Source organism: Melospiza melodia, assembly GCF_035770615.1.
Source record: "Melospiza melodia melodia isolate bMelMel2 chromosome 7 unlocalized genomic scaffold, bMelMel2.pri SUPER_7_unloc_1, whole genome shotgun sequence".
Lineage (NCBI taxonomy): Eukaryota > Metazoa > Chordata > Aves > Passeriformes > Passerellidae > Melospiza > Melospiza melodia.
The window spans coordinates 11,863,131-11,877,644 of NW_026948497.1; the positions used below are offsets into that span (position 1 = coordinate 11,863,131).

Below are 14,514 nucleotides of genomic sequence, written 5' to 3' on the forward strand. Positions count from 1 at the left end.
GAGTTGAGGGCAGAAGAGGCTGGAGGAGGGAAGCAACTCTGAGGGGAAAAAAAACCACCATATCTGGAGGGGAAAACATCTCTGCCTGCTCAGAATTGGTCGAGGGAACATGTCTTAAATCCTCTCCAGAAAGGGATGCTTTAGGTGAGCTTTGCACCTCCAACTGCCTTGGACCAGAGCCAGGAAGATTCAATTATGTAAATGATAGATAGATAGATAGATAGATAGATAGATAGATAGATAGATAGATAGATAGATAGATAGATAGACAGATAGATTTCATTACTGAAATCTCTCTTTACTGTCCTCTCTGTTGCTACAGATATCAGAACTTGGTAGCAGTGCCACACTCAACTACAATCCTGAGATTGCTCTCCTGTTGCTTCAAAAAAGCAAACTCTTGGGGAATGTGGAGCATGTAGGTCCTTACAGAAAGGGATCAGACCCAGAGCATTGCACTGGGAATTGCACTCTTTGTGCATGTGTGCTCAGGCAAGTTCTTCTCTTGGACTCGACCACACTGGTGGAGCTAAACTGGCTGGAATCAGAAATGCAGCCCAGCCCCTTCCAGCTCCTGTGACCTCTGAGGAGCAGCTGGAATGCAAGGGCGTTGACCTCCTGCTCAATTCCCAAACACAACACACACTGATTCCCTGGGCTGCAAAAAGGCATGGGCACTACTAAGCTCAAAGTGATGTATAAGGCCATACTGGCTGGCCTGGAACCACAACAGTTCCTTCTGCACCAAGGTCCCTGCACAGAATGATGTGTTCTCATGCAAAACTTCTGCATTCTCCAGAAGTGATACCTTGGAAATTAAAATTCTAGCAGACCCAGTCCCAGTGCTATAAAAGGGCAGAAAATAATGATGAAAAGAACTTCAGCTGGGAGAAGAAGAAAATGAACAGCCTCTTCCTCCAAGCAAACAAACAAACAAACAAACAAACAAAAATATATATACCCAAGAAAAAAAAAGGGGGAAAAGTCATTTCCAAAAGTGGCTCAAATATTTGGATGCACTGAGGAGATGCTGAAGGCCCCTCACGAGGCTCCTGCTCCTGTTGTCCAAGCTAAAGCTTTCTCATCCTCACAAAACAAGCCCCCTTCACAAACTTCTCAACATCCCTAGGATACTTTAACCCCCTATCCCACCGCCTAAGTATAACCAACTTCCTCAAAGGAGGACAGAACATCGCATCACACCTAATTGACCTCTCCTGATACAAAACAGTAGGTCCAGAGGGGCTAGCCAGCCTACAACTTACAGCAACCAAAACTGCCACCACCTCCACTCAGGCCTAATCAAAGCTTACTTAGGATCATTCGCCTTATCCATTCTCATCATCCTCGTAGCCACATACAGAAATAACCAATGGCCCTCAACCTTCGTAAAAACCACCAAATCCTCAAAATCATCAACAACGCCCTAATCGACCATCAAACATCTCAACATGATGAAACTTTGGGTCTCTAGTAGGCGTTTGCTTAATTACTCAACTCGTCACAGGTCTTCTGCTAGCTATGCACTACACAGCAGATACCCATCTAGCCTTCTCCTCTGTCGCTCACATATGCCGAGACGTACAATTTGGCTGACTCATCTGCAACCTCCACGCAAACGGAGCCTCCTTCTTCTTCATCTGCATCTACCCACACATCAGCTGAGGACTCTACTACGGCTTATACCTAAACAAAGAAACTTGAAACATTGGAGTCATCCTCCTCCTAACCCTCATAGCAACCGCCTTCGTAGGATACATCCTACCATGAGGCCAAATATCATTCTGAGGAGCTACTGTAATCACAAACCTATTGTCAGCCATCCCTTACATCGGGCAAACACTAGTCAAATGAGCCTGAGGAGGGTTCTCTGTCGACAACCCCACACTGACCCGATTCTTCGCTCTCCACTACCTCCTTCCCTTCATCATCGTAGGCCTTACTCTCGTCCATCTCACCTTTCTCCACGAAACAGCCTCAAACAACCTGCTAGGCATTCCCACAGACTGTGACAAGATCCCCTTCCACCCATACTACACCATCAAAGACATCCTAGGATTCGTACTAATGCTCTTCCTACTCATCTCACTAGCCCTATTCTCCCCCAGCCTCCTAGGTGACCCAGAAAACTTCACCCCAGCCAACCCGCTAGTCACCCCTCCTCACATCAAACCCGAGTGATATTTCCTATTTGCTTACGCCATCCTCTGATCCACCCCAAACAAACTAGGAGGCGTACTAGCTCTAGCTGCCTCAATCCTGGTCGTATTCCTCACCCCACTACTACATACATCAAAACTATGATCAATACCCTTCTGCCCCCTATCACAAATCCTATTCTGAACCCTAGTCGCCAATGTCCTCATCCTAACCTGAGTAGGCAGCCAGCCAGTAGGACACCTCTTCATCATCATTGGCCAACTAGCCTCATTCACATACTTCACAATCATTCTAATTCTATTCCCTCTGATTGAGGCAATTGTCAGTGGGCTGTTGCACACTCACAGGAGCCTTGCTTTTTCCACTGTGTGAGCACAGCCTGCAAACTTGCAGGGCAGTGTTAAAATGATTGAGTGAATTGCTCCTTTGCTTTTCTCTGCCTATGGCATTACTTATGGTGCCTATTTTATGACACATTTCACAAGTAAGTAGATGTTTCCTCTCTACTTAGGTTAGGGTGTATCCTTACCTGGCTTTTGTATGTCTTCCTGCTCTTTCTTAGTGACTGAGTTTCTGATTTTGAAACAGAAAGAGCATTAGGATGCCACTGGTTTGGTAAAGCTGCTGTCAAGGCGTTCAGCTAAAAAGGGGGTGTCTGTAGCCACAGGGGCAGCTAGGTATATACATGCAAGTATCCGCGCTCCAGTGTAGGTGCCCTGGACACCCCAGTCAGGCAGATAGGAGTGGGCTCTGGCACTCAGGGCTTCCGTGCACCAAGGCAACCTTCTGATGTCACTACGAGAAGGTGGCAACCTTTAAGTTTTTAAAGGTTTATTAAACCTTAAGAAAAGACTGTAAAAGGAAAGATTGCAGCACTGGGAAGTCTCCATAATTAGCAGCCACATGCTCATCTACAAAAGGGATACTCTGCTTTTTTACCTTTAGCCCCTCCCAATGTTTTGTCAGTCAATTCTTTCTCTGCCGTCCAGTGGTGGAGATTACTTTCTTGCATCTTGATTGGAGGTCAATTTTTGTTACACCCCGCCTGCTGGTCACAAGCCAGCCCTCCCCAAATGCCCTGACTACCAAGACTGTTACAAGGGGGATAAGAAAGAGGACTATGGGAGGACATATTACAATAACAGCACTTTACATTTGAACATAATATCTCTCCACATAATATCTATCTCTTAATTGTGAGAGCCAACTATTACATTACTCACCTATAATGCACAGAAGCAGGAGAGAAGGCACTGGCTTGGCATAACAGCTGAAATAATTGCTAACAAATCTCCCCACATATTTGCACCTTTATTGGACATGGCCAGGACTCCTGTGGATGTACATCTCTGCCTTTCTTCCCCTTTGGAAGCAGTCAAACTGGCAACTCGTGGGGAAACCAAGGGCTTTGTGGGGGCTGCATTGCTCTGCACACACCCAGGCCACCCGTGGAACAGAGCTTTGGTGCCTAAAAAGATCAACCAGAGGAAAACAGCTGGAGGAGGTTTCATTTGGACCTTTCTTAGTCGCTAACAGAAGTTGTCAAAATGAAAGTGACCAAGCAAGGCCTGATCCCTGCTGCCAGCTCAGGGTTAGAAAGGAGGCATTACTTGATTTCAGTGCTGGGTGCACAGGGAATCACTTCCCTAAGCCCTGCACACCCAGCAATCTCACCTAGTAGTTTGTATCCATGGAACTAAGACATATTCAATACTTCGCTGAAACTTACTGGCTAAACATTACCTCCAATTTTTTGACATATTTCAGTCACTTCTCAGAATTTATTGACATCAGAGTAGGAGTGTCCTGTGGCTCCCTGCTGGTCATTGTCACAGGTTCAGGTGACCCATGCACAAAATAACCCAGGACAAAACTGGGCTTGCAAAGCAAATTCATTCCATTAGTTGCAGTAGCATATAATACATACTGACCTCTGGATTCCCAAAAATCCACTGAACAGGAGAAGGAGTTGGAGCGTGGTGCTCGGCAGCAGGGGCAGGTAGGCAGTGCACTTCCAGGACATCCCCTGGATCAAAACGCTGTGCATCTCGTCCTTCTCAACCCTTCAGCCCAGAACTAGGCCTTGTATCTCCTGCTCAGGAGTGGAATTTTACAGCAGGAGTTAGAGCAGCAGCTCACACATGCCTGGCGTGTGAGATGAGGCCATGATGGCTCAGGATGACTGCATGACTCCCTGCCACCAAGGGCTGCATTGTGCATTGTTCTCCTTTCAAAGCTTGACTGCTCACCCATTGACCAATCCATTGTTTCTCTTTCAAGGGTCATGGTCCCACCTGCTAAACAAGACACTTTTCTTCATTGTCTTGTCAACCTGCTCAAACATGGATCAAATATGGCAAGGCCTGGGACATGACTCCAGTTCCTGACACAGTCATTTGGGAAATATTCCCATTCCTCAAACTCTCCTTTGGTGGTCAAGAGCCTCCTAAAACACTTTCTTCCTTTTGAATGCATTTCAGCTACCTTCTTAGCAGGACCACTCTCCTTATTCTCAAGGCCAAGATAGCCACTTGCACACAGTAAGCACTGCAGTGGGGGAATACATGGTTCAGCACTCCTGTTAAAGCTAAAGGAATTCAAAAGACTATGCCCTGTTTGTTAGACTAAATGCCTCTCCTTCCTATTCTGAGAATCAAACACCAGTGTTTCATCAATACGCCCTTGCAGGTGCTCTTGCTGAGTGAAGCCACATTGCTGTGTCAATAAAGCAGCCGGGACTCAGTTTCTTCATGCAGGAAAAGCCAATTCTTTATTCACATAACTCATTTTTATACTGTTTTCACAGACTTGTGTTCAACTTCAACTGGCTGGTAGTTTCCTTGCCACACAATTTATTGCTTAGAAGGTGTATTAGTGTGTACATGTTAAGACTCTCTCTTTTTAAGACTCACTGTTACTCAGGTGATTACATTTTTCTTTCGTGGATGCTCATGGGACAGGTTTCTTGTTTATTACAGATGCAAACAGTTTTCTTAGCACAATAGCTTGTGCTAACTGCACTCATGACTATTCCCATGGGAAGTTAGCTGGCTGCACGTAGAAGATGGAACAGGCCAGCTGGGAATTTACCACAGTGTGGTAAATAGGTATGATTCGTGCTGATAACAATTGAAACAAGAATCAATATTGATACAGTAATTAATATTTGTAAATATTAAAACAGGTAAAATTAGTAATGCCGAAGAAAAAGGGAGAGGAGGGGCACCATGCCCCCCCCCCCCCCCCCGCAGATGTTCAGGAACAGGAGGAAAGCAAGAGATAATGGTTGCTAAAAATTAACAAAGAAGGAACTCTCTGGTTGTGTCCCAGGAAAATGCTAATTATAAGGGATTTATTGCCTTGATACTCTGTCGAAGGAAGGAGACCAGGACACCAGATGGTTCATCACAGGTCCAGTTTATTGAAGAAAGCATCAAACACTTATACAGCAAATAATAAGCTTATGAATATTCTGTAAGCCAAGCAATCTATTGGTTAAACTATACCATCAGCTCTTCCTCATTCCTTTGGGCCTACGTTCTCTACTTCTCACGTCTCGCTGTCCATTTCTTTATCATACTCAGCTAGGCCCAAGGACACGTTATCTTGCAGGTGCAAGATTTGGAATTAGCCACAGTCTTGTACTTTTCCATTCTCTAGTCAGCTAAATTTCCAACAGACACCTGCCTGCAAAAAGGCCTCGTCCCTAGTTAGGACATCTTTACCAAATTAATTCGGCTGTGTCCTCTCTCCTCAAGCCACTCTTTGACAAAACTCTCCACAATACTCAGATGTAGTAATTATGTTAGTTTTGGCTTACATTGTATTGGCTTGGTGTAACCCAAAGGTTAATTAAAGGACACAGAGGAGGACTACAAAATCTTCATCAGATGACCCCCAAAGACTTGTGCGACCACCAACCAAGTGGTGGCATATGGATGGTAAAGGTGATGATGAGGGTAGAGGTAGAAGTGTGAAGAATCGAAAATGGGAGGAGACGGCATTGACACATGGTATATAAGGATGAATATTCACTTGGCAAGCTTGTATGTGATGTGGCAAGGGTCCCAGAGGCCTGCACTCCGTACCCCGCAGTTATCTGTTGCTTATGCGCTATTATTAGAAACAAATTATCCCTTATTTTAATCAAATTCTATTCTATCCAATTTTATATTTTTATATTTTAAATATTCAATTAAAATTGCTACTACTTTTAATATTGTTTGGGGTTTTTTTTATGACGGGATAATTGGGCAAACATAACAATAGGTAGGCCTGATTTTATAAGGCCTTTCTTTTCTAATAACCCTACCTGTGTGCAACACATTATGACTTTCTTTCAGAAATTAATGAAGAAAACGCAAATTGCCTGCTGAAACCCTTCTGCCCCCTTCCAAATCAGTTCACTCCTCAAGCACAAGCCTCAGGCACATCCCTGATGTGCCTCTCTCCCAGCAGCTCAGAGCTGCATTGCACAGCGCTTGCTGTGTGCCACAGAGCACAAAGCAGGCTGGCCTGGTGGGCCTGAATATTTCTGCCAAACACTCTGCATCTCACACCTTTGCTCTGGCTCAGTGCAGAACTGCAGGGTTGCAGGCGCTTCCTCCCAGAGCTGCGTTAGGCGCTGGCTCCTGCAGTTGGGCCCTGCCAAGCTGTCCCGGCCTCACGCTGGCCTCGCTTCCCTGGCACAAGTGCAGGGCCTGAAGGAGCTGCCCTGTGCTCCAGCCTGCCGAGCAGCCCGGCTCCCTGCCCCGGTGCCCAGAGTGCTGCACACACTGCTGGCCTTTGCCAGGAGTTGCAGGGCAGCCGGCAGAAGAGGAGGAATCCTCACCCAGCCCAGCAGCCCGCGGCTGCCCTTGGCCTTTCTCTGCTCCTGGGCACACTCCAGACGGCCATGGCCTCCAGGCCGGGCTGTGCCCAGCACGGCTGCGCTTCCCCTCGGCAGCAGCCAGCTGCCACCTGGGCTCTGAGAGCAGAGGATTCGCCCGCTCCCAGCAAGAGGCACCCAGGGCCCGGCTGCTGCCTCTTGCAGCTCCAAGGGCCTCCTTCCAGCCTGCCTCTGCTAGGGCTCAGGCTGCTCCAGCCTTTACCGGGGCTCTGCTGGGGCTCCAGCCTGGGCAAGGCCGGGCCCGCTCTCACCTCACAGGCGCTGACAGCTCTGCACCACAGGAGACCTTCCCGAGCACCCTCTCTGATCTTTCTGCTTTCTCACTTGAGCAAGGCTCTCCTCCAGCCAAAGAGATTATTGCATTTAGGGAGCCCCAATGCTCTCCAGTCACAGCTGAAGGCCTGCATCTGTATAAGATGTTTGGGCTGCCCCATTCTTCCTGTGCTTTTGCCTTCAAATGCCATTGCCCTTTCTGCCTAAAATAGAAGTACCAAAGATGGCCAAAAACAGACCAGTGGGCCATATTCCAAAGGCAGTGTGGTCTGGAGAGGATGAATGAAGAACATCCTTCCCCACTTTCACACCATGCCAAAGACACTGTTTCACTTTCCACCTTTAAGAAACAACAGACAATTCAGAAGGAATTCTCGAGTTTATTCGCAGAGTGAGAAGGAAGGGAATCTTCAAGGTGAGTTGTGGTTTCAGAAACTTTATTGATTTTCAATCCTACTCTGCAGTCCTATTAGACAATCCTACTCTAACCCTAACCCTTACCTTAACCCTAATCCTTATCCTTATCCTTATCCTTATCCTTATCCTTATCCTTATCCTTATCCTTATCCTTATCCTCATCCTCATCCTCATCCTTATCCTTATCCTTATCCTTATCCTTATCCTTATCCTTATCCTTATCCTTATCCTTATCCTTATCCTTATCCTTATCCTTATCCTTATCCTTATCCTTATCCTTAATCTAATCCTAATCCTAATCCTAATCCTAATCCTAATCCTACCCTACAATCCTACTCTAAACTGATTGAGGAATAAATGGTCCTGATGTGATTATCACATTCTTGTCTCCTTCCTCTTCTTCACTGAAACAATCAGTGGCACCAGGCTGGACGCAGGCTCAGCAAATCTTACAAATGGATGCTGCCCAAAGGGAAAAAAAACAGATCAACAAAAAACAATGAACCATGACTTTCCAAGCTCAGTGCTTCACAGGATTCCTCCTGCTCCTAGAAGGATGCAGGAAGAGGAACAATGGGACTGTCTACACCTCCATCTTTATGTGCAGACTTTGCCATCACAGGCAAACCTGGCCCAGAATCCCACTCATCCATTTATACAGGTGTCTTCATCTTGCTGAGATTTTAGCCCTGACAGTGCTCTAGAAATGGTGCTTTTCTTCTTTTCAGGAAACTCCAAAGCCTCTCATTGGTCCCTCTCTTTGAAAGACAGGCACTGTGCTGATTGCCACAGGGACAGAAAGCAGTGTCTGCCTTTCCATGCCCTGCCCCTCATGTGCTGGATGGCACCTTCCTTCCCAGTAGGGCCAGCCCAGTGGCACTGGGCCCTGCAGTTCCCTCTCTGCCACACAACCTGGCAGTAACCCTGGCACAGTTCCCGTCTGCTTGAGCGTGCCAGGCAGCAGATGGGGCTGGGACAAGTCCCTCCCAGCTGTCCCTGTTTGCATGGCAGAAACCTCTGAGGGTGGGCTGGGGGGCACAAACCAGGGCCCCTCAGAGTGAGCCCCCCACAGCCCCTCCTGCCCACAGCCAAATCTCTGACCCCTAGGCTGGGACTGGCTTCCTTGGGTTCCTCCACCACCATTTCATGTCTCTGTACCCTGCATTGCTCTACTTCAATTCTTTTGCCATTACATAAAACTGAATACTCCACCAAATCACAAGAGAGGGCAACAGACACAGTCAGAGGACAGAGCACCTCTCCTCACAGGAAATGCAGAGGGAGCTGGAGTTATTCAGTTTTGTGAAGGACAGGCCCCAGGGAGACTTTATTGCCACTTTCCAAGACTTCACAGTGGCTTTGAAGAAAAAACAGGACATCTTTTTTAACAGGGCCAGTTACAATAGGATATGGACAAATCTTTTTAAACACTAAGGGCATCTTATCAGAGTAGGTCTAAGGAAGAACTTGTGTACTCAGAGCATGGTGCCACACTGGCACAGCTTGCCCCAAGAGCTTGTAGGTGCCCCATCCCTGCAACCATTCCGGCTCCGGTGGCAACGGGCTCTGAGCAACCCGATCTCTTTAAAGATGTCCCTGCTCATTGCAGGACACTTGCACCAGAGGACATTTACAGGGCCCTGCCAGCCCAGCCCAGTCTAGGATTCCTCACCATTTTCATTTGAAGAGCAGCAAGAGTGGAGGTGAGGAGGAAGGGGGCTCATCTGCTGCCTTGGGCTTGAGTGGAGGAGGAGCCCATCCCTCAGAGCCTGTTTCACCTGCAGCCCCTTCACATTTTACCTGCAGGAGCTCCTGGGCAGACCAGCGCTGCTCCTCGTCTGTCTGCAGGCAGCAGCTCAGGAAGTCACGCAGCAAAGCCGAGAGGAGCTTGGGCTGCCGCAGCTGTGGAGTCCCTACTGTGGCTATCAGGTATGTAGCCTGGAGAGAAAGGAGACACCAGGCTCCACCTCCTGCTTTCACATCTCTAAGGCTCTCCCAGATCCCTTTGTTTAACCTCTGTTCTTCAGTGGCAGTTTCTGCCCTGGCACAGACCCAGAGATGACTTTCCTTTACCAACCAAAAACCCAAACCCCGATGCAGCCACAGCTTTTCCACCATCCTGCAGATCTTGCCTTGGCAGCTGATTTCATTGCCTGACCTAGTTAGTGGGAACTACATCAGCAAAAGGACATTTGCTTCTCTGAGGATTCATGCCAGCTTGAGATGGTTTTTGGAAGAGGGACTTTGCTATACTAACTAATTTCAAGGGTTAGTACATGAAAGGCATCTCTGCAGTGCTAGTTGGTCCTTTAAGCGCACGTGCCCTAGAACAAAACTCATCAAGCTTTTTGTGCTGTTCTTGAAAACAATGGGAATTGGAAGAAAAGAAAGGAAATCCATCAGTTAATACCCAGGCAGGGAAACAAACATTGACAATCTCCTCTTCAACACAGACACATTAAGATGCCTTATTGGGATGTATTGGGATGAAAATGCCTGCTTGGGCACACAGGAGCCACTTGCAGCTCTGTCTCTCAGCAGTCTGAAAATTTCAGCTTCCCATTTTTGCAGCCAAAGAAAAATTTTCTAGGTCAGAAGAAGGAGAGGTTCCATCCCTATGGACACCCTCTAGTCATTTGGCTGCTCAAGTCAATGCATTAATGGTAGGCCCATGCCAGAAAGTGCCAGGAAAGAAACAGGAGGTTTTGGCAGGCTCTCCACATCACCAGGCTCTGCCTTGGTGACGTGCAGAATGTTGCTTGGGCTAGGAGAGAAACACGGTCACTGAGTGTTTCAGCAGCACTGCACAAGAAGCAGAAGAGACTCTGTGCATTACACCCTCATGCCCATATTTTCCAGTGAGAGGAAACTGCACACAGGGTTAGGTTCCTCTCTAAAGACCACGGTTTTAGAAACTTTGTTGGGTTTGGGTTTCCTTCCTTCATTTCTGGAAAGATAACAACACTTTTAAGATGCTTTTTCCCTGTTATTAAGGCCATCTACACAGACAAAAGAACTGGAACCACTAACCCAAAGGAAAGTGTTGAGTGAGAATGGAGTTTGTTTGGAGTTTGTTTGCATGTGGTAAGGCTTGAGTTCCCCCACTGATGCAACCAAAAGCACAGCAGATGCTGATGTGTTGCAGGGACATTTGTAGGAGGGGACCTTGGTGGAAGTAGTTCCAGCAGATGGCAATGGGATTTTGTCCAGTGGCACACAGGACATGGGACAGGTGAGAAAGACCGTGGGATCAGTGAGTATTTGCTCCTTACCGTGCCAGAACTTTCGCCCAAGTAAGGAGGTTCTTGTTCTATCATTTCAATTCCCACAATTCCAAAAGACCATATGTCCACTTTGGGGCCATATGGTTGACCTGTCACCACTTCAGGCGCCATCCACCAAGGAGTCCCGGTTACCGAGCACCGTCTGCTCTGCTCAGGGGTGAGCTGAGTAGCGAGGCCAAAATCAGCTGAGGAGAAAACAAAATACTGGTTTTATCTGAATTCTGTGCAATTAGGAAAGCAAGCAAAAGAATTCCCCAGTAGAAGTTTGAAATTGCTCTGTTGAATCTCCTGGCATTGGCGACTTTAAAAATCCCCCCATGTTTTACACTGCCTCTAGCAGTGGCTTTTGTTCTTTGGAAACTTTAGACTTGTAACTCCCTCCCTCTGGAAGGGACCCACACAGAGCAAGGCCACTCTTGACTGCTTGTGGCTCCTTCTACCTCTGTGCACGTTGCAATTGTGCCCTCAGCTCGCAGCAGGGGTCCCTGCACTGCCACCAGCACCATTTTTGGGGAGCTGGCAGTCACGCCAAGAAGCCCCACACCCACATCCCTGGAAAGCTGCACCTGACCAAGAATATACTGACCCAGTTTGACAGAACCGTCCGTTCTGAGAAGGATGTTGTCACTCTTCACGTCTCGATGGATCACATTGTTTGCATGAAGAAAATCCAGTCCTTGCAGGCACTGAGCGAGAAAACAGAAACAGAAGGGCAAAAATGAGTGATGTGATTTCATCACACAAGAAAGGAAACAAAGAATCTAAAAGATTCCCTCTCCAGGGGAATGGGGAGTAATGGCAGAACAGTCATGGCCACTGAGAGGAAGAGCTTGCTGCTCCAACAGTTGCAGAGCAGGACCTTTCTGAGGAAAGGCACGTCAGCTTTTGAAAGAGCAACAGCACCTGCTGTTGTAGGCTGTCCCCTGCCAACCAGCCAGGATGACTCCTGCTGCAGCGCATGTGCTCAGAAGCAAAGAGCATTCTGGCTGCACTCCTATCCTTTTTAGCTGAGCATTGAGAGAAACGAGTCTCTCTCTTCTTTCTTTGCTGTTTGTTTCAAATCCTGCCACCAGCACCTTTGCTTTTACAGGCAAGGAATGCAGTGAAGACAGACTCCAGGCAAACATTTAGAGAGGCAAGGTGGAGAACAGCAACTACAAATACAAGAGACAGAGCGAGAATACAACAGCAGGAGATAAGAGTACTGGCACTGAGTACAGGGAGTGCAGGGGCACTGGCAGGCCTTTCACTTGAGATGCTTTTACTTGCCCATAGCATATCAGCAACACAGAAACAAAGCTTGGCACAGGAAACCTCTCCTGTTCTGAGCCCCTGTTTCCCAGACAATCCTGCCCAAGGCCTTGGAAACACAGCTGGGATTGCTGACCTCCCGACTGATGGCTGCCATCTCATCTTCAGACAGGCAGGTCTGGCTGACGATGTCGCTCAGGACACCTCCATCCATGTACTCTATAACCAGCAAGAGTTCCTCGCCCAGAAGGTAGCTGAAAGAAGGAAACAAGGGGGTAGAGATGAACATGCATGGCTACGTTGATTTTTTGCTTCCAGGTTTCTTATTTCCAGATGCCTTTGTGACAAGGACAGAATCAAAGGAATAGACATTCCCTCTTGGCTGTGCATTATTTGCAATCTGTGCAGTCTCATAGAGAAAGACACATCTGTGAAAAAGGAGATGTCTTAGATGGGCAGCAAATGAAAAGTGCAGTTTAGAAACAGCCCAGATATAAAACATGCCAGGCATGGTGTTTCTGGAAATAAGCACCTAGTCTTCCTGGCATGCATAGCAATGGCAAAGAGGGGCAACAATCCAAGGGAAATCCACTTTAGGATGGTTCATCTGCACTTAAGAAACTTTAAAAAATCAATCCCAAATAAATGTGGAGGCAGTGAACTTTGAGGCCATTGAGTTAGGAAGATACAGCTGATCCAGGTTTTGAATAATTTTGGAGTAATTATCAAACTAGGTGTGCCAGGGAAGACTCATGCAGACAAGATGCACTCTCTTCTCATCCATTGGAGATGAGTAGAGAAATATGAATAAATATAAATTAACAGCTTTACTTGCTGCCACTGACCAAAGTGGGTTTTTAACCTCTCATGTTTGCTTTATGTAAACACACATCCATGGGATAAGACCATGACCTCTCACCTGTCTAAATAATTCACAACATTGGGACTCCTATACCTCTTCATGATCATTATTTCATTAAAGGTTAGCTCCTTCCTCCTCACTCCTTGAAGATTTATTTTTTTTATTGCCACCTAAAATGACATTGAAAATCAGTAACTTGAGGGGTTGGTGGCACGAGACCACAAGGCACGTGGAGCAAGTGATTTTGCAATGACACAGCTGAGCTGTGCCAAACTGCCTTGTGATTAGGCACTGCAGTAATCAGGAACGGACATTCCAACAGCCCATTTCTCTGCTCCCTTGGGAGCCAGTTACAGGACACGTGGGGCCACTGACATTTTGCCTTGACCACTTGGTAACAGCGATGTCTCAGTTATCACCCACAAACCTCTGACCACACTCTCTGCTGCTTTGTTTGGGACTCAGAACTTTATACTCTGTGGATAAATCTTGGGCTATGGGCAGGGCTTAGGGCTTTCAAGGACGCCTTGCAGATCTCTCCCTACGTGCAGTTCCCAAGTGCAGCACTGCAGGTGGCTAAGGAACTACCAGTAACTTTCAGATGGATTTGCTGGCAGCCAGAAATGAGAATTCAGGACTCTGAAGCTGTAGCCCCAAAGAGCAGTGAGGTGCTCGCAGGCACCACCTTTGTTTTAGCAATGGAGAGCGAGTGAGTGCGTCCTTCTCTGAAAGGAACCGCTGCCCTCCGTGCCTTCCTTCCGGCAGCTGAGGAGGACAAAGTCCCAAATGTGTTCTGTGGGCTGGCACCAGTCTGTGCTTCTTGTGCCTTTTCAGCACAGCTCTGCCCAAAGCTCCAGCCACAGCTCATACCAGAGGGGAAAGCCCTCGAGTGCAGCAGAGCCTGCCGGGGCTGGTGACATTTACCTCTCCTCCTGTGGCACTGTCGAGTGCTCTATAAACATCTCCAAAAGTCCTAGAAAAAAAAAACAGAAGCAGAGAAAGCAGAAACTGTTTAGATCTTGCAGTGAAAGCCAGCCCACACAGGAGATCTCTGCTGGTAGTGTCAAAACCTGCAGGATGCAGGAGGGCTCTGCCAGAAGGGAGATGATGCATTTTCCTCTCAAGTGCATGGGCACTGGGCCTGTTCCTGAAGCACTGGGGTCCAATTTCTAAAGGGAGTCAAGTCTTTCCTCTTGGGTTTCACTGTCTAAACAGTGTGGTTCCTATCCTGACCACAGAGTGTTTCCCTCTTCAAACCAGGGGAAAGAATTGTTCCTGGCAACTGTTATCTCACAGCTTTGATAGGGCATAGGTTGCTCTTTCAGGCAAGCAAGTTTCTTCTCTTTTCATTAGTGTGCCAGTATGATTTTGAGACATAC

The 14,514-nt window shown here is 47.3% G+C and overlaps 1 protein-coding gene and 1 pseudogene across 1 annotated transcript; one reads left to right on the top strand and one right to left on the bottom strand.

Annotated features, from left to right (window-relative positions):
• The first annotated feature begins 1,372 nt into the window (after window positions 1–1,372).
• On the top strand, window positions 1,373–2,490 carry LOC134432701 (cytochrome b-like; annotated as a pseudogene).
• A 5,477-nt stretch (window positions 2,491–7,967) lies between these two features.
• LOC134432901 (serine/threonine-protein kinase PAK 3-like) lies at window positions 7,968–14,089 on the bottom strand (the record flags this gene model as incomplete). The annotated part of the gene is made up of 7 exons (XM_063181772.1): window positions 7,968–8,200; window positions 9,539–9,676; window positions 11,011–11,207; window positions 11,609–11,708; window positions 12,410–12,527; window positions 13,193–13,305; window positions 14,060–14,089. Coding segments are annotated over 7 exons (783 nt in total), but the record flags the coding sequence as incomplete, so codon positions are not given.
• Between the last annotated feature and the right edge of the window lie 425 nt (window positions 14,090–14,514).